This window comes from Caretta caretta, chromosome 2 (genome assembly GCF_965140235.1).
Source record: "Caretta caretta isolate rCarCar2 chromosome 2, rCarCar1.hap1, whole genome shotgun sequence".
Taxonomy (NCBI): domain Eukaryota; kingdom Metazoa; phylum Chordata; order Testudines; family Cheloniidae; genus Caretta; species Caretta caretta.
In genome coordinates, this window is record NC_134207.1 from 178,492,393 (window position 1) to 178,520,282 (window position 27,890).

Below are 27,890 nucleotides of genomic sequence, written 5' to 3' on the forward strand. Positions count from 1 at the left end.
CTAGACAATATAGGCATAAGGAAATAATATATTTATTATATACATATATAAATAGGATAGTATATTCCTTTGAAAAGTCACTCTGTATTACAGCATAAGTTCTGTACCATTTCAGGTGGAAGTAGGTAATGTAACTTGCCAACAAATTAGTAGTGATTACTACTAACGGTTGCTATGTTTGTGTGGGGTATCTCTTCCCTCAAACTCTCAAGAAAAATAGAAACAAAAACCAAAAAATTAATGAACTGTAACAGGTGTGACTAACCAAATATAGTGTAATATTGTACGTTTACAGAGCAAACAGTCAAACATTTAGGGTATGTCCATACTACTATTAAAAACTCGTGGGTGACCCATATCAGTTGACTTGGGCTCACGGGGCTCAGGCTACGGAGCTGTTTAACTGTGGTGTAGACATTTGGGCTTGGGCTGGAACTAGGACCCTTCTCCTTATGGGGTTACAGAGCCAGGGCTCCAGCCTGAGCCCGAACATCTACATCACAGTTAAACAGCCCCCTACCATGAGTCCCATGAGCCTGAGTCAGCTGACATAGGTGTTAAATTGCCTTATAGACAGACCTTTCGGGGGCAGATCTTCAACTAGTGTAAGTTATCATAGCTCCTTTGATTTCAATGGAGCTATGAAAACTTACACCAGCTGAGGATCCGATCCATAGCAGCGATAATATAAATCTTCACTTCGCCTCAGTTCTGCACAGTGATATGCGAGTGAAGGCATACAGGTGCAGAGAGTTGCCAAAGGAAGTGGGACTCGATGAGAATATCTGTATGCAGGATCAGAGCCTTTACATGTGTTTAAAATTGTATCATCTGTATTCAACTATCATATAAATTACTATTGTATTGCACAAAAAAGTGTGTCTAAACATGTTTTGAAAGGTCTCCCTTTATAAGTATTGTGCATATGCCATACAGGACTTACATCTGCAGTCCTTACTCAAGCAAAACTCCTTTTGACTTCTATAGTGAAATCTTGGCTCCTCTGAACTCCTGTGGATTTCAATGGGGCCAGAATACAAGCCCTACACTTGTGCAATATCTAAACAACTGGTAATTTTTTTCCTGTATAAATGCTTCTTTTACAGCAATGACAATAATCAGGTTTGGTTGTATTTTAAATCTATTTTTAACCATGACCTTTTAAAAAAAGAAAGCTAACAGTTTAAAATGTTTTTTGCTGAGTATTCAAATGTGAGTTTATTTTGTGCAAACTCATTTTGCACTTTTTAAAAAAAATCACTTTTTTAATGCTGCAAAAGTGTACTGCTAAATAAACTGACAAAACATCTTGGAAACTAACATAAACGTGCAATTTTAATGCCTCCTAATCAAACAAAATCAATAGAAGATTTTTGTACTTGTGCATGACCTTCTTCAAATTATCCCTCCATTTTGGCTGAATCAGAATGAGCGAAGGCTATTTGATAAAAAACACTAAGTGTGTGAAATGAGGGGCCCTCATCGCTTTTGCCAGACTCCTCTTGACAGAATGATGATAGAAGCATCGCATCCCTGGGAGAGTAAATGCAAACTGACAAGAGATGAGCCTTTAGATGTTGAATATAATCTTGAATTGTGCTTGAAGTGTCTTATTATCTTGTCTTTTGATGTCTGAAGGGGTGGCTCATTGTTAGAAAAAGGAAAACCCTTGCACATCTTTGCCATCTTTAAAAATTGTTTGGCCTTTAACAACTGCTTTTCCAACTAATGTCCATTTCTCCTGACAATAAATATGGCAGGTCGTCAGCAAGTGACAAACAATTTACTTTACATGCTAGGCTTTTATGGGTTTTGAGACCTCATGTGGAAGCATATTTTAAAAAGCACTTGGAAATTAGCACCATTACAAATGTTAAGATGCCTGAGATTTTTTGTGTATATATTGCCACATTGCTATTCATTACTTTTATTTCCTACAGTTTCTGTTTTCAGGTCTTGCCTTCACTAGCTTCAGATTGCTGCTAAAGTTCTTTATTTATCATTGACTAAAATAGTCAATAAAATATAAAGAAGAACAAGCAATTTTCTTCTGCCCTAAAAAAAGCACGATTATGGATACAGTACCTGGGTAATGCATACAAATATATTTATTAATCATAACAAATCAATATCAGTAGTAGTATGGTACAGTTTACCTGGACATTCCAGATCCTTACATCACTATTTTTTGTTCCTCCACCCAGCTTGATGTTCTTAAACTTAAAAGTTTAACGACAAATCAGATCAATATGATTCTTTAGCAACTAATCACAGGCATGCTAATTTTTCCTGTCACAGAACCAGTTTTGCGAAAGCAGTCAAGTTCTTTTTTTCAGGTCTCTGTCCCTCTGTGAATCCATAAGAATTCTAAATGGATCATAAACTGTTACAGGGTTCAGGTTATTGTATCATTATAAAACCATATTGATACACTACAGATGACAAGACATGCAACTCTTGTGCTAGCCCATTACAACCATCAGAATACCATCCGAAATATCAGATATACACTAAACAAAACAGTCAGCGGTAAACTTAGGAAAACTAAACAGTTTTTATCAGTCTTAGCCTGTTTTGAACTGAATCAGCAGCTTTGAAAAGTCCTACAATATGAACCAAAGATTTTCATAAAAAGAAGTGAAGGAGAAAAGGTTGCGGTAGGTTACAAAAACTTTTTTTTCAACTGTTAAATTCTGCTCCTGTTGAAGCCAGTGGAATTTTGTCACTGACTTCACTAGCAGTTGGATTAAGTCTAAAAACAGGGGGAAAATCCTCAACTGGTGTAAACTGTGACTTCAGTAGAATGATGACAATTTACACCAGCTGAGAATCTGTCCCACAGGCTGTGATCCTGAAAGGTGAAAAGCACTGCCCAAGAGACATGAACCGTCCTCAACTCACATGAAACGACTAGAGCCTGAGAGCACTCAGCTCCAAAATCCAACACCTCAGATGTGCAGGGCCTTATGGAGGAATGCTGCAATCCTTACTCGTGTGATAAATAAGACTGCTCAGACAAGGAAAGGGTTTGCTGCATCTGGCCCTTCTCTTTTATTCTTTATCTCATTAAAACAAAGACACAGCAAAGAGCTAGTAGTACCAACTGATTGAAAATGTTTGATTTTTTTTGGTCAGTGATTGTTTTGAGAAGGTTGTTCAGTGTTCTGTATCCAAGGAGCTAAAATAGGAAAAGTCTGAAAGTGATGCATCAAATCCTATAAAACAGAGCAACTCAAGAATTTCCTTCTTACTTGTCATACAAAAAAGATTGAAATGACTCATGTGGATGTGTTCCATGATTAAATGTATATACTGTGCGTATATGTGTACTAAACAGATCAAATAAATGGGACTAGAAAAAATAACAAAAGATGAAATATTTCCATTTTCAAGATTTTTCCAGTTGTAAATTTTATTCTTCCTTTGGAGAAATGTGTGGTTTGCAGTCCCAAATATTATGAGAAAGGAGGAGAAATATCAAACCTGAGATGGGACATTTTCTCATTTTCACCTCGATCACTGTTCATTTGGCAATGAAGTTTTGCTTCCAAAATACTTATCCTGAAGTCTTTAATTATTTTTAAAAGCTTAGTTATTAAAATCAGATATATCTGTTCTCCCCATACCACAAACTCTATTATGTTATAAACAAGTTTTCTCTTTTGCCAATGATAATATCATTTCTGACATTATATATAATTTCCGCCACACAATGGGCCAGATCCTGTTCCCGTTCAAGTCAATGGATGTTTTGCAATTGTGCATTATTGCGGGCAGGACCAGATTACCTCATTAATAATACCTACACAAGAGACCAGAATATCGCTGTTACAATGTACTGACTATATAAAACACATTTAATTATAGATTTTAACATGCATAAATTCTAGCCTATTTGGTTAAAAAAAACAAAAGGTTCAAAAATGTATAAACATATATCCCTAGGCTTGGAAAGATTAGATTTTTACTGGTAAACATCAATGTCATGATGCACACACAAACCAAAGTTATTTTCATTTATCATTGAAATATACAGATAAACAAAGTAAGAAAAATGCTGCCGGAGAACTTCTTAGAGTTTGATTTAAGGCTATTTACCGTGTATCTTTTGACCTCTGATGTTTACAATTTGTGTTTTCAACTGTTATAAAGCTTTAATCTTTTGACTCTCAATGACATTTTATAATTGTCTGATCCACCTCCTAATTTCCCATGACTGTGAAAATTTAAATCGATTAAAAATAAAAAATATTTAACACCAAACATCGATATCGTCTGCCAAAATTATAAAAATAAATAGACGTCTGTGTACAGCACATTAACACTGGCTAAATATGAGCCTAAGCTGGCATACATTTACTCACATGAGCAAATCCTACTGAAGTTAATGTAACTACCTGCGTATGTAATGACGGTTCTTGTGTTAGCTTGCAGGATCTGGCTTCCTATGTTTACTCAAATTCTTGAGCAAACATTGTCTCTCTATATAAAATATATGTATAAATACCTATTACTTGCAAAATAAAAAATAAAAACTGTCCAGAGACGTATTTACTCAAGAGGTTCGAATGAATTTGAATGACCTCCCTTCCTCTGTGGTAAACACTACGCAATATCTAGAGATAATTATAAAAACTTAATGCTAGTATATTACAAAAATGCCTCAAGACATATTTACGATGAAGCAGTTCCAGTTTCTCAACTGAATAATGTGAGTTTCATATGCTCCTCGGAATATATGAAAAATTATAGTACTTTTCAGCAACAGGCAAAATCCACTGAAATCACAGAGGTTAGACAGGATGAGAGAGGGGGAAGAATTTGGCCTATGTATGGTCATATGCATGCCACATTCTTTATTATATATGTATGCATATAAACATGCATCTACACCCACACACAAAATAAGGAAGGAGAGACAGATAGGAGAGACAAGAAAGAGGGGGATGAAGTGGAAAGGGAAAGAGAGGGGTTTTTGCTTTGTTTTTACAGGATTCAGTCAGCCTCAACTTTGCATTTATTGGCTGTTGTCACCTTTGCCACAGTCTTAATGTGCCAGATCCTTCTTCCAGTATAGGCAAGCGGAACTTTCCCATTGTCTTCAATTGGAGCGGGATTGACTCACTGTTAGTAAAGTTTTAGTTAGTATCTTAAAAACCATGTAAGAGATTCAAAAGGTGGGTCCATCTGAGATATACTGAATGTAGTGAGAAAGGTAAATTACTTAAATAGCACTATTAATAATAGCCATCTGAACTGAAGCATTAGAGTATTTTTAAAAAGAATGAGGAGTACTTGTGTCACCTTAGAGACTAATAAACTTATTTGAGCATAAGCTTTTGTGGGATAAAGCCCACTTCATCAGATGCAGTGGAAAATACAGTTGGTAGATAGATATATACAGAGAACATGAAAAAAGGGAGGCTGCCATACCAACACTAATGAGAGTAATCGATTAAGGTGGGCAATTATCAGCAGGAGAAAAAAAATTTTTTGTAGTGATAATCAAGATGGCCCATTTCAAACAGTTGACAAGAAGGTGTGAGGAACAGTAGGGGGAAAATCAGCATGGGGAAATAGTTTTTAGTTTGTGTAATGACTCATCCACTCCCAGTCTTTATTTAAGCCTAATTTAATGGTGTCCAGTTTGCAAATTAATTCAAGTTCTGCAGTTTCTCGTTGGAGTCTGTTTTTGAAGGTTTTTTGTTGAAGAATTGCCACTTTTAGGTCTGTAATTGAGTGACCAAAGAGACTGAAGTGTCTCCGACTGGTTTTTGAATGTTATAATTCTTGACCTCTGATTTGTGTCCATTTTTTCTTTTGCGTAAAGACTGTTCGGTTTGGCCAATGTACATGGCAGAGGGGCATTGCTGGCACATGATGGCATATATCACATTGGTAGATGTGCAGGTGAACGAGCCTCTGATAGTGTGGCTGACGTGATTAGGTCCTATGATGGTGTCCCTTGAATAGGTATGTGGACAGAATTGGCAACAGGCTTTGTTGCAAGGATATGTTTCTGGGTTAGTGTTTTTGTTGTGTGGTGTGTGGTTGCTGGTGAGTATTTGCTTCAGGTATTTTTAAAGTTACTATTGAAATAACTATAAATTCCACTACTTAATACAATTTTGTTGAACTATTTCCTCCTATATTCTTTAAAAATAAAAACTTTTTCCACCTTCAGCTATAACACTAGATACCTGTGATAATTAATATTGGTTTATTAATTAATATTGATTTTTAATTTCTTGTTTGCCATGCACAACATTTCAACCATCATTGTGTTTTATACTACATTGTATTTTAAAAATCGTGTTTAAATGATATTCTGGTCACAGTAACTAATCATTTTGTTTCTATTACATTAAAGAGAAATTTATTTTCTTGGTGTGGCTTTCAGGGGATTATTCTTTCTACTGTAGCATTTTTCTTGTTACAGTTATAAACTGTTCAGGATCTAAAATGATAGTTTGCCTTTCAGAGAGTAAAGGACATCTGATAAAAAAATTCTTCCCTCTACAAATTCAAAAACAAAAACGGAAATTCACCCCACATTTAAGAATAGACAAGTGGTAGCTTAATGTTAAATAAACATGTTCAGAGGGTTGTATCTTGATTAGGCGGATTCCTATATCCTTGGAATACTTACAAAGCAAACCCAATTTCAACCTCTCTGAGAAGGGCAAGCTTTCTTTAGCCAGACTGGATACAGTACTATTCTTCTCTAGATGACCTCCGTTTTCAAACTAAAAGGGCTTAGTCCTGCTTCTGATAGCATCAAAACAGTTTCACTGTTTCATATTGTTATTGAATCTGACTTTTATACAGCAAAAGAGAGAAAATAGGAATTTACATTAACAATTATAAATCCATTTTCACTCAGCTTTCCTTTTTTTAGAAGGGATATCCCTGTTGAAAACCACAAATTAATAGTGAATGAAATAATTTTTTAATTCTCATTTGCTCTTTACTCACTGCTAATTTTATGATTTAGCTTTTATTTTTCATGTACTTTTGTCATTTATGCTATTGATCTCTTTAGAAATTATTTCTGGAGCCAAAGTACAGTATAACAACTGAGCCTGAAAAAATATATATAGGCAAAAAAAGAGAATTTTCCCTACCCTCTGACCCCCACAAAAGAGGGGGGGAAGTCACAGGGAAAAAAGCTTAGCTAAAAAAAAAAATTAAAACAAAGAAGAGCCCACAAATGTGTCTGTAAAGAACAAAACCTAGGCAGAGAACACAACAAGAAAAATCCAGGCTACACAGGATATTAAAGAGAAAAAGGATCCACAGGAGAGTGGCAACTGTTACTATGAGCTTCCTACAGCTTTCTCTGCCTTTGGATATTTTAAATTTTTTTTATTAACCTGACACCAGGAAACTTTATGCAGCTTGCCCCCTATCAGGTTGCCAGTTTGGTATAAACATTTTGCTATCTTTTTCTTTAGCATAGGAAAATCAAGAGGGGTGTTAAGTGGTGCTATATGTACATTTGGGCAAACATGACTTCTCCTCTGGCTGGATTGCTCATTCCCATGGAGGACTTGAAGAATCATAAGAAGTCCAACAGAAAAATCAAATTCTCTTTCCTTTCCTTCATCATGCCTGCTTCCTTTTTAATGTCTGAATGTCTGATGTATTATTAATCTCAAAACATAAACCGGCAAGGTTCTCAATCAAAGGAAATACCAGTTCTCTCACAAATTATCTGTTTACTGTCTAGTAACAACCAAATTCCCTTTGAAACAGCCAGCCTCTTAAGTCACTTTTTAAAGGAACAAATTTGTTTGGTATTAATTTTTTTCAAAAAAGCCAAAGAGGGTTAAAAAAAAAATCAACTAATTAAGAATGAAGCATTTCAAGAAATAAAGTCATTCAAGCTACAATCTATGGTTAAAGTTTATACACCCTTTACTCCTTTCCCCCAGTAATTAATTACACGGTGTACATAAACACATTATAATTATGTGACCCTCGATTCACAAACACAGATGACACATACAAACCTCAGCTCACAAAAGTTTAAACAGCACAGTATTATTTACTCCACTAGGATTATAAGCATGTCCTTTTAAAAATTTAATTACTCTTTTTCTCTCAAAAATGATGTGACGGACAGACATATCCAACGAGCAATAAGGGGATGATCTGTATCCATAAATCAAGGGAATTAATGATTAAGGCTGAAACATTTGTTATTAATGAGCCCAATCCTGCTTCTATTGGACCTAAGGAGAAGCGGATCAGGCCGTATCACATCAAAATCTGCTTTTTTTTAGCATTAAGTACAGTTGTGTGTACACTCCCTGCTTGAGCTTCTTGAAATACCAAGGATGAGTTAAGGATGGATTTTCATCATTTCCTCCTCCTCAGGGTTTTAATAGCCGTCATATCTTCTTTAGGGTTTAATGGGCATACTGTGTTCATATGTGCAACCCCCCATGGACATTAGTGGGCACACCACCACAAATCAAGGGAGTATAGTATCCTGAGTCAGAACATTAACATTATTTAAAGATAAAATTAATCCACCATAAATCTATTATTTTTAAAAATTAAAAGTCCATTTCTGCTTTTAAAACGTGTCTAAAGAACGGTCTATATATGTACTTGTCCAATATATTCTTTAAAACTAATCTAGTCTGTCCCTTCAATTCAGTTTCAAGCCATTATTTTTAGAAATGTTCATTATTTGATCAAAAAATCATATTAAGGCATGTTTTAGAGAGCAGATTTTTGACCCGATGTTATTGACCAATCCTGCAAACCATTAACTTTTCTCATGTATATGGTTCCATTAACATCACTGGGACTCTTGTGTTAATAAAGATGGCCACACACACACACACACGTGTTTTCAGGATTGGGCCCATATACTTTAATAATTGCATGAATATTTGACACAATGCCTTATGACAAAAAGCATCAATCCACACTGTAAATATGCTGAGTAAAATTATATTAATTGAGGAGAAACCTACATATGCAGAGTAAACAATTTTCTGACCTATGAGAACAGAAATTTTCACTTAAGAAAACATACGTTATACTTTTTTTTGGCACTCTTAACACATCAGATTTGTCAAATGGATCTTCCTGAAACTGGCAAAAAAAAAAAAAGTCCTTCTGGACGGAAACCTTGGTAGGCCAAGGTTCTGTGTGCAGGTGTATCTTCTGATCAAGTTTTAAATCCCCTTTATAAATAGGGGTTCCAATAGAAGTATCGAGATGGACTCTTACATATAATGATTCAAAGGGTGATGTTAGAGTGAAGGTTGCAATTTATCTACCGGCTAGGTACCATATTAATGACTCTAATGTGAGCTTCCTCACAATGACCTCTGCTCTGACCTGCAGAGGCCACTGTCTCAAGGAGTGAAAGACAATTTAGACTTTCATCCTTTGTATCTGAAATGACTCTTGTGCCATAAATTCTAATCAGGCCAACCTGGATGACAATTTAAAAAATAAATCACATAATGAATGTTTTTCTGCAAAAAAGAGGCTCTGAGAAGAGAGATATACTGTGGATTTTCTAGCAATTTAGCAAAGCAAAATTACTGTTCTAACTTCTATCCTGCCTCACAACACCACTGTCACACACAAGCACACTTAGAAGTAAAAATGTAGAAAATTCTAAATTCTGCATAACTATACTGTAAAGGAAACCAAAATGTCAAAACTGATTTTCAGTATTTAAAAATGGGAAATTAATACACACACACACACATTATTTATATATATAAGCAAAGCAAGCCTGAGATTTAACTTGAACAGAATGAAGTGTTGCCAGTAGGAGAAATGTTGGCAATCCATCCTGCAATGCTGCAAAATTAAATATGCAACATTTATGCTAAATGAGCATGAGGCTTGATCTTGCATTCCATGCAAAATCTCTAATTTCACAGAAAGTTTAAGGTGTGTAAAAACACATGAGCAGGCCCAAAATGATTACATTTTTATATTTGAGTAAGTGATCTTAATATGGTGTAAATGTATCTTCATCATCAGCAACTGAGTTACCCCAGGAATGAATCTGGTCCATTAAGGGCTTGATCCAACTCCATGAAAGCCAATGGTAATCTCTCCAAGGACTTCAATGGAATTTGGATTAGGCTCTATGTTAGAGGAAGTCCATGAAGTGACTACCAATGGCTTTCAGAGAGTTGAATCAAGCCTTACATATTATTTTTATGTTCAGTACATATTGCTTCCATGTCTCCTCTCTATACCAAATTATTGAAACTGTATAATGCTAATAATTAAGTTTTTATTCCCCATTATCAGGCTTTTATCAGATGGATTTAAACATTTTACAATAAGTCATCAAGATACTGAATGAACACCTTGCAGGATTTAAATAATTTCGAATCTAATCCTCTAGTACTTATTCAGTCCTTACTAAGGTAAAATTCCTATCAACATCAATGGGAGCTTCCTCTAGCTATGACTCTAGGATTTGGCCCTGTATCATTAATTTGCAACACAGTGCAACATAACCTACTTGATTTAAGAACAGCACTCTACCAAGTCAATGACTTACTAAACATTCTGTGCTTCTATTTGGCTCTTAACATAAAGGAGTCATGATTGAAATAGTAGATAACTCTTCTCCAATATTTACAAGAATAAATAATATGCCACTTAATATCATACACAATTACCTGATCTCATGTTACTCAACGCAATCTGGATTTATATCTCATAAGTATACTGTAGCTTTTATAACTCTGCAAGTTAAGCAAAATGTTACCTCTGATGTAATATGTTACAGAACACTAAAATCCTTTTCTGACATTTTGCACTTGCAGCAGCATCTCTTATCTTGTTTTCCCACTGTTGCTTAGCATGATTCAAACATTTAAAGTTTTGCATATAAGTATTCTCTAAAGATGTCAAAAGTCCATAGACACGTAAGTCTATGAGGCCTAGTTGAGGTAAGACACACAATATCGAAAGATCACAGAACAGACTTTTATTTCTAAAAACAAACAAAAAAGCAACGGCATTAGAAATAACGGGTTTGATCACAACTTTAAGGGGATACTCAAAGACAAAGGGCCATATCCTCAGCCTCTATAAATTAGCTGGTACACCAGTTAAAGACCTGGTTCAGAGTTTCAGACTGGAATTGCTTAAGATTTGTGGGAAAGCTGCCTCTAGTCGGACTTGTGTTCCTGGTATCTGAAAAGCTGATGCCTTCACCTCCTCTGCCACTGGTGGCGAAATAAACATTTAGGAGACAGGATTAGGCCAAAAATTCACTGTGCATCCTTCACATGCCAAAAATGAGTATAGTCAATCTTAATCCTCTATCTCCACCACTTGAAACTGAAGGTGCTGCTGGAGAAGAGTCTTTTCTAACACTAGTTGCTCTATTCTCTAGCAAAACAAGATATGAATATCTGTTGCTCCATTACTCTGAGATACTATAAAAAAAGAGAGAGAGCGAGCACAATAAAGAGACAGAGAGAGTGAACGAGCGAGAAAGAGAGAGAGCATGTGTGTGCAGGCCAGAGGTATCTCATCCCCATTATTCCATCCCTAGATACTGTTGAAAATGGGGTGTGCATTTTCTGAAACATTCTTGAAGGATAAAGGTACTTATAATAACAACAACAACAACAAACATGTCTGTCAAAAGAAAATTAGGTACCAAGTAGAGACATTCATACCTGATGATGAGGAAAACACTATTTGTGCCTGATCTATTCAAACTGTTATAAAATCAGTTAATCTATACGAAAATATGACCCAGGAAATGCTGCTAAGTTTAGCAAGACATGGGAAGATCAAATGCTGGTCATTCGAAGTAAGATAGTATACACAATTATTCCAAAATTTGAAGAAGACAATCTGTGTAACTTTCATCTATGGGCCAGTCTCCTCCCCTCACTTGTTACCAAGTATTTGGCAAATGTCCCCACAATGTGTACCAAATGCCAGATAAGAAACTCAGGGAATGTTAATCTTGTTTCATATGAAAGAAAATTATCAGAGAAATAATGCCAGTTTTTGCATCAATTTATGCACATCATAGACATGTAGAATACAAGAGACTGCAGAGTAAGGCCCAAAGTGTGCATTCCTAACATGCCATTCAAATTTCTAAACAGAGAAGCTGCTCTAGAATACCGCTATATTTTGTGTGTCATATTTTTCAAAGAAAGCAATTAAACACTGAATTACTTAATAAACTGTGTTACATCAGCTGAATACCTCCCAAGTGTCTTTGTCTTAAATAAGTTATCCAGTTTCATCCTGCTGAATAGTCCCATTGTCCTGTCTTTTACAATGTCCTGTCCCAAAGCTACAACAATTCATTGGTAAAGGTTACTGCTTAAAGGGAAAACCTAGATAAATGCTACACAGTTCACTTTGAGGTAGTTAAAAACTATTTACTTCTGCTATGATTTACTTCGGTGATACCTTGTTAGAAGTATGAAAGCAGAGTAGCAGACACCTTAAACTCACAAATAAGTACTCATGCACAGTATGCTCACTTGTATCTTTTTCATTATGGTTTGCAGCTAAGCAAAATTAACAATTTACAATCCAAAAGGAAAAAAGATTACGGTACCTTATTTTTACCCTACACAGCAAATATAAGGAAACTACTTAGGTGCTCTACAATGGTATTTAAACATGCAAAAATGACGACAACCCAGGGACATCCCACCCTTTATTATAAAACTTGCCTAATCTAAAACATATAACATAACCAAATAAAACCAGACTGTAAAGACATATTGGTAGTCTCAGGTTAAGTACAAATTTTCAGGATGTTGTCATATTTTACATTGATATTTTGAGATATATATTAATCTCTTGCCACCTAAACACCTGATCAAATAAAATACATGAACATTATTGAAGATATTTAGATCACCACACACAAGTATTAGCCCTCTGAATTTTAGACATCACAATTCTTCTCTTAATGAAATGGACTAAAATGATTCTTATATCGAATTTGAACATTCAAATTGCTAATGGAAATTCTGTTTTCCATGGAAACAAAAAATTATTGGGGGGGGGGTTGCTTAAAACGGTGTGGCTACATTCCATAGTGGTCACTACTGTATTCTAGAAATTAAATCTTCACATTTTATTTCACCCTCTAATTCAGTTACTTAATAAAACATTCTGTACAATATGTGTCGCTTCTAATAATATGAAAGGACACCTTTTAAAAAGAAAATTGCATGTATTTTTTGTAAAGATCATTTTGCAGTTTTTCTTAGTAGGTCTAGGGTATAGACACCACATTGCTACAGATTCCGTACAGATCATGAAATCAAAACTTGAATCTCAGAAAATGGGATCTCTCTCTCTCAAAACTGCATTCCCTTGTAAACAAGATCTTTTCCTCTTAAAGTTCCAGCTCTGAGAATTTGTAAAATGTAAGAATGCACCCCATTCCGTCTAAGATTTTTATAAAGTCACAAATGGATATAATTAAAAGAAACTCTTTCAGGAGCAATTGCTCTAAAACCAAAATGTCACTATGTACCATGTAGTGCTGCTCCAGCACAGACATCTATCAACATCTATCACTCAAGCATGTGCCTCAACTACTCCGCTCCCTTTTCTGATTAGAGATCACACTTGCTTCAGTTGGCTTACAGGGTGTCATCTGTGTGAATGACAGATGTCTATTCTGGAATGTCACTCTCACTGCTCTTGTTTTGGATATGAAACAACTACACCTGAAAGGCTGTGTTTTCGTTTGCCATAAGATGCTGTGTAAAAATGTATTTTCTCCCTCTATATCCTTTGGAAGCAATATTTTAGTTCTAATTTCAACTGTAAAAATATTATACCTGAAAGCAATCCCCATTGCACCCTTTGTTTACTTAATACACAATGTTTTCTATGGACATTTTTCAGTTCTCTTCTCTCCTAGCTTTCACTTTACTAGATATAATGACACTTTAGTTTACTTCATCCTCAGAAGGGACTGTGAGAAACTGAAATGCTGGAGTCAATAGTTAGGCAATAAATGTTAATAAAAGATGACAACAAAGCAGGATCACTTATTTGTGTTTATATTTGAGACCATTAAACAAGAGAAAATATGCAATGCCTACAACTTGCATGGAATAAGTTCACTGTTGACAAAAGTTTTCAGGACATGACGCTGTCATTCTGTTACCCAGTTGAAAGTCAGAGCATATGGCTGTACACCTGCAAACTCCAAGCTACTCCCTGGTATTACAAGAAAATTAAGCAAACAAAATAAGGGGGGGGGGGAGGGAGATTGCTCTTCCGGACAACATGGTAACACTGAAATGAAATACCTAGACAGACTTACCGAAGAGCTTGCTGGGAGTGTCCTCACTGTCATTTGATTCCACAGGCACAAGCAAGGGCTCATTCAGCTCGTTGTCTGAAGTAGCTGCCTTGTCCTCACCTCTCAACTCTGCATTCATTTCACTCCGCAGTGACAGCAAGGGCTTACTGACTTGTCCAGCTATCATTGGATCCTAGGATGGGGGGGAAAAAAGAATGAGGGGGGGAAAAGTGGCAGCTTTGGTGTGCGTATAGTCTCTCCCACTCCCCCCTCTCTCGCTCTCTCTCACACACACACACACACTCTCTTATCTCTTGCTGCTCCTGCTGTTATTGCTGGCTGCAGTCAAGTGAAGAGCTATTACAGATCCAATGAGTTTTCCATTACTCCCCACCCTATTAAAGCTCAACTAGCATGTGAGAGATTCAGGATGCTTTGGAGAAAAACTTCTATGAAAGCAACATAAGCAACACAGCTTTAATTGTGGGATGTGGGTTTTCTGTGTGTATGTTTTTACACCTCCCTCTTTCCTTAACGTGGAAAGAAAATAAAATTGCTGCAAGTGTGCTCCAACAACACAGAAGAGTAGCACCTTGTGTATGCTCCAGAGGCATTTAAAAAAGCATCCTCACTTGAATAGCATTAACCAAATCATACACAACAATGTTCATCATTCAAATGTTTTAGTGAAAATACAAAGCAACAAATAACCATTTTATCATATACACTCAATACAGATATATTTGTTCTAACTATTCTTGCTTTTGGGATACTGTGCCCCAAAAGCCCATAAACACATTTTAAAAAAGCAATATATACAGATATAAATTTTTAAGAGAGAAAATCAGTGAAGATACTTACACACAGTGTTTGCAATTATTCTTGTATTTGGGACATTATACTCCCATAAAATATTATATATATTAGTTAAATTGGTTCTTGATGATTTGGATCTGTTTTATCTTCAGCTCATTCAGAGGGCATTTTGGGGTCAGATATTATTTCCAAGTACACTCTATTATTCCATTTGCAAACTAAGATGTATAATATCGTTACAGCTCAGAAACCAGACTCAAAAGCAAAAAAAGAAAAGAAACAAGTGACCTTGTTGGGCTATCTGGCAGCTATTTATTGCAAAGTTCATGCCTAAATGGTTCTTATGCAGAGAACAGGTGACCAGCGTGCAAGTAGGTTGGTTAGCATGTTCCCTATGTCCCATCATCACATTGGTCGATGTTTGCCTATGGGTTTTTTTAATGTATTCATGTCTGAAAAGTGAATTTGATATGACACATGATAATCTATGAAAATGTTAATCAATACAAATAGTTTAAGCTGTCATCAAATGCACTTCTTTAGTCAATACTCATATCGCTGAAAACAATGTCACTGTCACCAGGGCTTAATTTGCACAGCACTTAAATATTGGACTCTGTGCATCAATGCACTCCTCTTCAAATACTGTAGGTAAACACATTTTCTCCCTATTTAAGGCTGAAGCACTCAGCACGCATTTAGCTGAGCTGAATCCTCCCTTTTGAATACCTTGATAGGTCCACTGGAGGGCAAAATTAATACTTAATTGAATCTCACAGTCATCAAAATAATCAATACTTTTTTATTATTTATTCTTTACAGTCTGTTGACTGTTTCAAACCTCTGAGGGAATGGTGGAAAGGATTCATGGCTTTGAAACACTGTCATTTAACAAAGTAATTTTCAGTGGGGCATTAGGGGTTGTGAAACATATAATAAAACAAAAATGGTGGCTTATAATAGGAAGAAAGAAAAGAATTATATTTCTGCCATCTAACAAAACAGGATAAATAAAAAAGCAAGTGCAGGGAGAGGGAGAAAGGAGGGGGAGAGGGAGAGAAAGACTGGCTTTTGAAGGGTTTTATCATATCAAGAGCAGAGCTGAGCTTTCATAATGCTGACATTTCTCATCCTGACAATCCTAAACAAGTGGAAAGGATGAGATCGCAGATATCATCTTTCATCACATTCCCCAGCTTAAGAACCAACATGACAGCTTCTCTCCCCTTTACACTGTTAATTACTAAATAAAATACTGCTCTCTGTCAGCATTAGATTATTGCAGATAGCAACCACAAACATTACTCCATTGTTTTGTTTTTTTAAACCAATGATACCTACCTTGAACTCTTCAGAAAATAAATTGGGCTTGTGTCTACATATTGTAAATATATGAAATATAATCAATTTAATCAATGCGGTCAATCCACATTGTCAGGCTAAATTGCAAGTGATTTATTAACATTTTATTTACTGTATTTATTAGCTGGTAAGAATCTGAACATGGATTAGATATTTTTGGGGAGGAAACCCAGAAGTTCATAGATTTTTTGTTGTTGCTAATTTTATAAAAATATACGAGTTATACCATACACTGATACTACATTATATACAACAGCTGCATTTTTATTTTTATGTGCCATATAAAGTATTTGTTAGTTGATTCACAAGTGAAAGGTTACCTGAGGAAGTCAGATACATTGTTTCAAAGTGTTGGGCGATAATTCTGCCCTCAGTTACATCTGGGTTCAGTGGGGTTGCACAGGTTTAATCCAGGACAAAATTTGAATGTATCATCAAAATGCTTTTGGGACAAGCTAATGCTGCCCACAGGCCCACACTGCTAATCTGAGGGTTTCCAAAATTTAGGGAGAGAACTGAGACAGTTGTTTTCCAAATTAAAGTTCTGAGGTACCAAATTTTCAAATTGAGTTTATAAAGAGTGGGATGGAGAATAATAAGGAAAATATCATAATGTCATTGGGCAAAATTGGACTCCACTGAGGTTATTGGCAAAGCTCTCATTGACTTCACTGGGATCAAGATTTCACCCGTCTGTACATCAAAGGCACACCCTCAACCTGGAATAATATGTTCATTCTGGTTACCACCTTTCAAAAAGTTACAGCAGAAAGAGAGGGGGCTCTGAGATGTGTGATGAGAGATTGAAGAGATTGGAACTTTTACCTGAGAAAGATGATATAAGACAGGACATGATCAAAGTATACAAAATAATAATGGACAGAAGGTAGATCAGGAATTACTCATCCTGTCTGATCTCACAAGAACAAAGAGAGACTGAATAAAACTGAAGTGTAGCAAATTCAGAAATGATGAAAGGAAATAATTTTTCCTCACAAGGTATAGTTAGCCTGTGGAATTCACTGCCACATGATATTGGAGACCAAGGATTTAGCAAGTTTAAAAAAAGATTAAACATTTATATGGATAACCGGAATATTCAGAATTCTGATAGTTATCATTAAAACAGAAGATTTAGAAACAAAAGCCCATGGACTGTCTACATGTGAACTGACAACCCCTACCTTGGTATACAGTGCAGCCCCCATTTTGCCTCTGAAGTGGCCTTGCCAGCTGATGCACAATTCATGACCTTTTCCATAAGCATAGAGGGTGTGCAGGGAACTGTTCCAATGGCGGACCCCTCACACAGCCCTTAGATAAGTCTAGACAAGGCTTAAATGAAAAAAGGGGTAGTGGTGATGAGGGCAGAAAGGGCGTTATGTGAAAATTTGCTTTAAATTAACAGATATAATTTCTGCTCCAAGTTGTTCTCAGGCATTTAATCAAATGGAAATGTGCCTGTTTCATAGTGATTTTAAAATTATGAGGTTATCCGTTACAAGATCAAAGTAAAAGTAATACATGCAACAAAGGAAAATCCTAATTCCCATACATCGTAACTGGACTGTGTGCTGCAAAAGTCTTTGGGGGCCTGAGGGGGAGGAGGATAACTCATCCCCTAAAATACTCTACAGCTGCTGTTACAGCCTCAGAGTTGCAGGAGCCTCTATAGCTCCTATCCTTTCTATGAGGAGAGCGGCAATAGCCACACATCCGTCTGCCCACTCCTCCTTTGCTTGCACAAAACCCCCAGCTCCCTGGGCTGTGCTCTGGAACACTGGCAGTCCATGCACAACAAATACCTATGGTGTGAAGAGTACCTGGGTCCAATGCACTGGGGCCCAGCATTCTGCTCCACCACACAGTGCAATCGAAGTGGATCGGGATTCCTTACAGTCATGGAGCGCGTGCTGGATAAGGAGGCAGGATTTGCTCCCAAATGTTTTTGGACATTACTTCCATTCCTTATCTTTCAAAGGTTACAGGATAATGTTACACTGTACAGCCTAAGACAGGAAATTGTATAGATCACAATATATACCATATGCTATCTAGTAAGTTTTAGCTTTCCATAAACAAAACTGGAAAACCCAGGAATGCAAGATGAAGCAGCATGAAGTGCTTTGTACATGGAATAAGAAGGCAGTAAAGAATAAAGTGGTTATAGTTCCACTTAGATCTGCTATCATCATAACCAAAAGAGTAAAGCTCAAATCACAAAAAAAAAAAAATAAATAAAAATAATCCCAAACAAATTACCCATCATTCAAAATATACCCATTGTTTATTTTGAGTATGGATGTAAATCCCAGATTCATGTCATGGACACCCAAACAGCTAATGATTACTGCCTGTTTAAAATGACACTTCCCAATTGCTCTCTAAAAAAAGAAAAGGAGTACTTGTGGCACCTTAGAGACTAACAAATTTATTTGAGCATAAGTTTTCGCGAGCTACAGCTCACTTCATCGGATGCACGCAGTGGAAAATACAGTGGGGCGATTTTCTTACCCTGTGCTACGACTTTCTGTTGCCAATTTTGTGCACTCATCAGCTCCCACTACTGCTTTTCTTCCTCAATGGCTGCTTATTCCTCCAATAGCTTTGCCAGCACTAGATGCCTTACCTCTGCTGTTCTTAACCACTCCTAAGAGATTTTCTTCATACAAAGGCTGGTGTGCTTAATTTATTAATAATCAAATAAAATATGGTAGACTTGTAAATACAAAATCATAATACTTATCACATATCATAGTCATTCATTAAAGGCCAAGATTTTAATTACGTCCCTCTGCAAAGTTACATGAAATACTGCTTCTAAATGAAGAGAACTTTTATTGTTATTTTAAAAGCCATGTCCTTCACTTCCATGGTAAAGATGCAGCTACTAAGCAAAGTGGTCAGTAAACAAAGACAACTTATAAAGGAAACTATATGTTCCTTGTGTGAATCCTGCAGAAGACTAAAGATGGGACTGTGATCTACTTAAATCCTTAATATAGGTCTTTGATAGGTTCTCTCCACTAGGATGAATTTCACCCTTTTGTTCAGATATTGCTGTCAGTTACACTGGTGTAATAACAGACAGCTGCACTATTAGTGTTGTTACGCATTCCCTTTTTTTAAATAAGGTGAATATTAAAATTTCCTTTGACTTTATGCTGTCCTTATTTTTAAACTATTTGCTTTATAGCTATATTTATAAGTTTAAAAATCCTTTAAAAGTATAATATTCATCATTTCCTTATAACTTAGACAAGTCTATCAATTTACAATATCTGTATTAACTTTTACTGAAAAAAACTATTCTATTTTAGAGTCATACTTGTCACAACAATAAAGCTGAAGTCCCTGTTTGCCTCAGAAGTTTTAAAAACAGCAGCAAAGACTTTATATTTAGTCAACCAGTAGCCAGAACCATGATGATTAAAACACGTTTGTCATTAGGTTAAAAACTGGTAGAATGTAAAAATAATACTTTAAAAGAGAGATATCTCACTACTTGGTAATCATAACAGGAAATATAATGTACTCTACTAAGGCCCGGTGCCATCAATGAGTTCTGTCTGGGACACACTCAGAAGAATTATTTATTTTGACACAACAGCTCCCAGGAAACCTAGGAATGTCTATACATAAAAGGTGTATCATTTAAACTATACAAAGCACTACTGCCCTCCTCGTATGGACATTGGTATACTAATCATACTAGCATAGCTTATTTCTGGATAGGAAGGGAATAAGCTATCATAATATAAGGCATCTTTACACTTGTATAATTGTGTCCACACTAGGGGTTGTCCCTGTGTAACTATTTTGATGGGGAAAAAAAATCTTACTCCTAATCAAAATAGTTTTACCAGAAGAAAATCTGTGTATAAAATAGGCCCCAATAATGTTAGTAAGTGACAATGACTAATGTCTTCTCACTGGAACATGAATGGCTAAAATTCCACTTTCTGAGAATTTGGAAGGGGTCCAGTCATTATATGGTTTGTTATCAGGTATTAAATAGGTGTACCATTCTGACTGCAAGTCATTGAATTTAAAGCCAGAAGGGACCACCAATATTTTAATACAGTAATTGTTAAATAAAATTAATAAATAAAGATCAAATTCTAAATAAAATATATAATAAATATGAAAACCAGTGAATCTTTATGCCTGTATTTTATTCAGTGCATTATTTTATCTTATTAAGTGTTTTCAGAATGTATTTTTATGATATTTTAATCAGGACAGCTGAAGTAAATAGCCCTGTGTAAAGGCTATTCCAAGATTGGGATAATTGGGTTGACAAGGTTTTCATCAGGGTATATTTTATAAATTTTATAAATGTTGCCTAAGGAGAAGATTAATTTAATTGGTATTTGACATAATTTACTAAAGCTTTTAGTATCTCATTTTCCCTTGATTCACCTGCAACCTAGTATCATGGCAATCACCTTATCACTTCTAGAGGTACCATAATGATAAATTCTTTTATAAATAAGAGCATTGGTTACTGGACACTTCTGCAATTGTTACCTCCTGCTGCCCTAAACATTGTTTTGTCTGCTACTGCCACTTTATCACTGGTATTCTTTCTCCGACACATCCAAAACTATGACTACGAAACCCATTCTAAGACAATTTTATTTAACTTCAACACCATCCCACAAATCACAACTTGCTATCTATCCTTCCTTTATTCAGCAAAGCTATGGAGAACATCATCTTCTCTTACATCTCCCTGCACAACCACCTTAACCACTTTTAGTCTGGTGTTTCTGTAAGTAAAATGAGCATGACTACTGATATTGGGTTTATGAGTCCCCTCTTGGGCACAAATCTCTCTCTTTAAACTCACATTTGATTTTATTAAAACTCTCACTACTTTCAACCATTCTCTCCTTCTATAGTGCCTTGAGTAAGATGTTGATGTCTCCAGCATGTTCATCTTCTGATATGAATTGTACCTTTCAAATGATCTCCTCTTTAGTTCTACTGAAGGCTTTAAATTAATTATCTTCTTTTCTCCTCCACTACAGAAATTTTCAAGTTTCTTTTCTTCTTCCTTTTTCCATCTCCCCTTTCTCTGAAGTGTCTCATTATTAGCTTCAATCTTGGTATCATTTTTCTGCAGATGATGCTCAACTGTGCATCTAACATCTTGGCTATAGTTAAAGGAGGTAGTGTGTCTGGTTAAAAGTAATTTTTAAAAGACATATTTCCCAACAGTACCCATGTTGCTTAAAATACCTCAGATTATTTAAACTGAACAAATTTTAGAAGTCTAATTTACTTTTCACCATTCAGGCTGTTCGTTTCCTTTATTTCATTTCTCTTAGCTTAGTCAGTGAAAATACATGAGTCCATTTCACTTTTGTTTTTCCAGGCAAAATCCTTTTCATAAACATGTAAAATCCTCATAGTCCTCATTAACTAGTAAAATACTGCACATTTTGGATGCAAAGATTGCTAGGGAATCTTTATTTGTCTAAAAATGCAGTTTCTATTGGAAATTATCTTGGAAACATTACTTTTGGCCTTATACTTTGTAAAATCCTTTAAAAAATTTAGAGTTACATTTGACTTGGCATTAGTCCCTTTAAGTTCTGTTCCCAGTACAAGATGGACTTTGACCTTGCCTTCAATAATAAAATGTACAGCAGACACACATTTAAAAAACAAACTAAAAACAATTCGCCCAACCCATGAGCATAAGTGTGAAAGAGAATCCCACACAACAGATGTTACTAAGCTCTGGAATGCACTCAGAAACCATGGTAGTGGGCACAAAATAAGAACCTGAGTACAATATAAGTGTAGTAGTTAAGTTCTAGCTCAAAATATAATATAAATCCACTCAGACATATTAAATCTCCTAAATCAGTTGACAATACCTGTGGCATCCTATGCTGAGTAAGATATGAATAGTGATTCCACAAAATGCAACACTGTTGAGGAGAAAAGTTAACTTGCTAGAGAAGACAGCTCTGGTCCCAGCTCCAGAGCAGCAAGATGCAGAGATGCCCAGCGAGGAAAGAACTCATGCAAATTAATTCCCTATTTTCTCACTCTCCACAATACACCCTATCTAATCCTCATCCTCGACCACACAACCTGTAGGAATCACTTGCCCTGACATATACCTAGTGGCCCAGATGTTTTACTTCCAATGCTATCCCTATGGAGTTGAAGTAACTACTCCTCTCAGTGACTGCTGGGTAGGAAGAGGAAACAGCTCTAGACCTGTCCTCCAGTTACTTGGGCTACACTTTTTAAATTACAATATCTGGGAATAAAGAGCATTGTCATGCCCTATCCCAATTATAATGTTCCTCCTATCCCAATTATTAATCTCACTCCATCCCTCCAGTTGTAGGGTGAATTATTCTTGTGAGGTACATAACGTTACCTTCCTGCCCCAAGCTAGCAAGATCCTAATCATTTTAGTAGGACCAAGGTCAAAATCTTCAGATCTCGGAGGCCTGCATAGCTTCCATAGGCCTACAGCCACAGAGATTATTATTCTCTTGAACTGTCATGCTCATCAATACTGCTAAAGCGCCCCATGTTATCCCAATTTTCTTGAGTCCCACATACCAAGCAGCTACCTCTCTACTCTGGGAACTCTGTGCCGAGAGGAGATTCTCTTTTAGTCTTGCCTTCTTTCAACAGGACTTCTCTTGTGGATAGAGTGCAGGCTTCTTCTATATTCTCACAGTCCCCTTATGGGTTCCTTGGTGCTCTGCATGTGCCTCTCACTGGGCTACCAAAAGTCAGATCTCATTTACATAGCCATCACATCTTTTGGGGCAGGCCTGCTACCCCGCTTCTGCTCGCTCCATTTTCTCAAAGCTATCTTCCTTTCTTATCACCCCTGAATTCTTCCCTTGTATCCCCATCTCTCTCGTTCCATTTCCTTCAGGTCTTTGAGCCCCACATCTACAACTTTACCTCACAAGCTACTACTCTCCAGGCTCTTCTCTGCCCCACCCTGCTGTCACTCTTGCCCCTTTCCAAATCTGAGAGTCTCCCTTAGAAATGCTGGTCCTGTTCTTCCTTCATCTTTCTCTGTCCATGCCTTCCCTTGTCGCTCATGTGATTCCCAGACTCTCTTGTCCTGCTGTGCCCCTCACCCAGGTCCCCTTTGTCCTCCTGTCAACAGAAACTCTCCCCTTTCCTTCCTATGTCAGCTCTCACCAGTCCTGCCTCCAGCTCCTCCACTGTCAGGAATAGGAGGAAATGGGAGTAGAGACTGGAGTGAGTAACCAGCAGGGGAAGTGAGGGGGTGTGCACATCTACACTATCCTCCTACATGCCTGGCATTGGTGTGGGAGAGAGGCCTCTACCAGGTAGGAAGTTACAGTTGGAAGAAATTTGGGTAGCTAGCCAAGGAAGCTAGAAGTAACTGCTGGGAAAAGAGACCTCAGACCACACGCCAGAGGCAATACAATGGAAAGAAAACAAGCAGAAAGATACTGAACTGAGCCATCATGCAAGCACTGGGACTAGAAGCCTGACTCTTCCACAGAACAATTTTTATAGTGGGGGTGCTGCTGGTGGAATACATGGAAACCATGTAGTTGGCATTTGTTATTGCTATTTCAACCCAGGGGTTGTGACAGCACCCCTAGTTCCATCACCACTGCTCTTCAACTCACATCACGATCACCCAACCTCAGCTGGGAGAAAGGAGGAGAATTTGGGAGAATTACAAAGAGCAATGGGGAGAATTCAGTTAGTAATCTGAGGGGGGAAGAGAGAAGTAATGCCAAACATAATAGACCATCTAGAAAACTGGATCTGTTTTGTGGCCCTGATTATAAACAAACATATTAAAATTAACCTAAAATTCACAAGAATGTGCATGCACTACCTTCCAATGCCCCTTCAATCTCAGCTTTTTTGAAGATTTATTCAAAAAATTTTCCTTACCAAGATGGTAACTATGGATTCTGCCTTCAGTAAACGTTATCAAGGATGTTTATGCACTTATTCATTATTCCTAGAAAAAATTACCCATTCTATCCTGATATAATAAACAGATGCCGCAGTTGTCAGGAAGGAGGGGCTTTGTTACCAAAACAGAGGCCTCTCACTTGAGTTAAAGTGAGTAAGCATCAAGCTGTTATAGTCTCGAGGTCAGCCACTGCTAGAAGACATGATCCTCTGCACCAAACCAGAGCATTACTCTCACATGAGTGATCTTACATTGTATTCTGGTGGCTTTGTGGAACAATTTGGTTTGAGGGTTTTGTTTGCTTGTTTTTTGGTTGATTGATTTATCTTTTGTGGCCTGTGCACAAGGTCTCCCAGGTTTGGATTCATCCTCCCTTTAGTCCATCCTAGACCATACACTAAAAGCTCCTCCTTATGTTCCAGCAACATAAAGAAGATTGTCTCCGCATCAAGTAATCAAGTCACCTGCCCTTTGTTTTTGAGGAACTGCCCCTTTGGAATCAAGAACTACAAAGCATCCAGGGATGATTAGCGCTAGTCTTTCCTCAGGGAAAGTTAGATCACCAGTATTGCCAACCACAATTTCTGAATATCACTTCTCTGACCCACTGACCATTACATACAAGTTAAAGCAAATGCAAGTTATTTAATCAACAATTAATATTAAAAAGAATAAGGAAAAATGGGAAAGGTTAAAGGAAACACATCAACCTGCTCTGTGGCAGGGAACATCACAAACAGTGTCTCTCGAAGGTCAGGGCAGTTCACAGTCTGTTCCTTGTAAGTCCCAAGCCTTCTTCTCAGGCCCTAGCTGTGCTGCAGGGATGCTGTGGGTTGGACACTCGCTCTGGTGGTGGCCACACGCTCTCAGGCTCTAAGTGGTAGGACCCTTCTTACCAGTGTAGCCCCTGCCCTGTCGGGGTTACGATCCAAGCCTGGCCTGCAGAGCCTCCTGGCTGAGGCGTCTCCCTGTGCTGGGCCAGCTGCCCAGGGTCCCACTCGCTCTCCCCAGCTGCTCACCGCACCCAGCTCCGGACTACTCCAGCCCCAACTCCACCACTCTGTCTCTGCTGCTCTGCCTCCAGCTCCCTGGGCTGCTTCTTTGGCCCCTCTGGCTCTGGTTGCTGCAGCTCTGCTCCCAGGGCAAGTCTGCTCTCTCTGGGCTGTGCCTCTGGCTTTGGGGCTGCAGCTCTGCTCCCAGGACAGGGTCTGCTCTCTCTGGGCTGCTTTTCTGGTCCCTCTGGATCTGGCACGGCTCTGCTCCCCACCTTAGCTTGGGCCCCTACTTTCTCCTTAGCTCGGCCCCACTCTGTCTGACCCAGGCAAATCCAGCTCACATGGAGGATGGGACCTCCCTGGCCTCCTGACTCTCTGATTAGCCTGCCCGCCCTGTTATTCAGGCTGTCCTGGAGCATTGGCCTCTCCCCATTGTTCTTGGGGACTGTCAGTCTCAGGATCCTGATTTCCCATTGACCCTTCCCCTTTTAGTACTGGGAGCTAGCCAACCAATACAACCCCACTGAATGTTAGTAAGGGGGCAACAGTCCCCTTACAAACAGAAAAGGAGTACCTGTGGCACCTTAGAGACCAACCAATTTATTTGAGCGTAAGCTTTCGTGAGCTGCCACTCACTTCATTTCATCAGAGACAATCAGCAGGAGGCGTCACCGGTGACTCTGTGCCCAGTTACAAATATAAATATCCTATATTTTCAATATTTACAAATCAAACACCTTATTGTAAAACCTGGATATGGCTCTATCTAAACCTTTAACCACATTTGAAGAGTTGACCCAGGAACAAGCTGGAAGAAAAGGTTTAATTTCTAAGACATGTACAATTTTGATTGAAAAAGATGTTCAGAAGGAAACCATCCAGATTAAAAGATTCATCTGGATGAGTGGGAGTCTGTATGGGAAAGGGGATGTATCTCTTCAATCTGAGTCGCTCAAAGAATTTTTTTTTCTCTAAATTACTGTATAGATGGCATTTGAGACTCATATTTTGGTTACTAAGGAGGCACTCTAGTGGAGGTGTTGCAGAGAAAGAGGAACATATTGCATATGTGGTGGCTGCATCCAGGAATTAGATGATTTTGTGAGGAAATTATTAAAGAGATTAATCTTGTGACAAAATGCTGACTTCCTAGAGATCTGTTGACCTGCTTGCTTAATACTCCAGTAAAGGATCTACATTTTAAATAGAATGACACATGAATTTATTTTTTATTGTTAGCAGCAATACTTTGTATTGCACATTATTGGAAAAATGGTGTTCTTCCTTCTGTGGAGTTGTGGTACAGTTAAATACAGACTGGCCTTGTAATGGATATACCAAGTACATACACATGAGAAGTACCAAAAAGAGGACAGGTATTTAGAAATTTGGTCACCCTTTTTAGAGTACTCAGAGAAGCCCAGCAAACCAGAATCTTTAGCCAGGTTATCTGACTATTAACCTGATTCTAATTGAGTTACATGCTCAATGCAGTATGTTCACATTTCACTGTAACTTTACCTTAACAAAAAGTTTTGAAAAAGAATGAGTGGAACGACCATCTAAAATCCTACAGAAATCCCTGAAGCACTGGCCTGGCTATCCTCTCTGCAAAGTCCCTGGAGAAGGGGCAAGGAGAATTGCTTAGCCACTAGGCAGAGCAAGAGGAGACATGTGGCTGTCTGAAACCCCAATATACAATGCAGGTTCGTTCAGAAAGCTAAGGCCTGTGTTTAGGCTCCTAATGAAATCCAGGAGCAGGTGAGCATCAGCTGCTTTAACTATTGTGATTTTGTTGCAAGTATTCTGTATAATTCTGATTACAATACCTAGTCAGAGGGTGGCTCTGAGGGTTAATATTTTGAAAGGCCATTGACTGCTTCAGATGAAGGATATAGCAATGCAAAAAGGAAAAGTAGCAAGTGTTACCCAGTCTTGCTGCAGCTGCTGCTACTGCCTCAGTTTCTCCTTGTTCCCTAGGAAATCAGTCTTCACACTGCAGTTGTTTCCCTCCTCCTTCAATACAAAGCTCACAATAGCACATCTTTACCCTTGCTTTCTTAGCTGGCTCATAACCTTTAGTGCAGGGTTCTAGTCCTATACCCCACAGAGGCTTTCCTCCCCACACTCACTCTCTCTTAGCTGACTCCTGCTTTCTGCAGGCTTACATCACCCAGGCCCCCTAACTCAGAGATAGCAAGAGCTCCTCTGTACAACACAAATTATCTGACTCATTTAAGTCTCTACCGACATTCACCCTCACTAGGGTCATGCTGCCCTTTATCTCTTGCAGCAGGCCTGGTTCTAAGTCACATGCTCTCATCATGTGACACTCCTGGACTCATTCCCTTCACCTGTGGAGCTGGGCTGCACCTGGCCCCAAAAATAGAGGGCCAGCTCACCAGCTGATAGGCAGCTACAACAGGGCTGTATATTTAGCAGAACAAGCCCCTTAGAAACCTTTGTA

At 37.7% G+C, this 27,890-nt stretch overlaps 1 protein-coding gene across 2 annotated transcripts in view; it reads right to left on the reverse strand.

Annotated features, from left to right (window-relative positions):
- The window catches only part of POU6F2 (POU class 6 homeobox 2), a 377,784-nt gene that overhangs the window by 300,297 nt on the left and 49,597 nt on the right, over positions 1-27,890 (reverse strand). For both annotated transcript variants that reach the window (XM_075125609.1, XM_048839160.2), the window contains exon 2: positions 14,321-14,492. In XM_075125609.1, the coding sequence (XP_074981710.1) occupies positions 14,321-14,492 (172 nt within the window). The remainder of the gene's footprint in view (positions 1-14,320; positions 14,493-27,890) is intronic.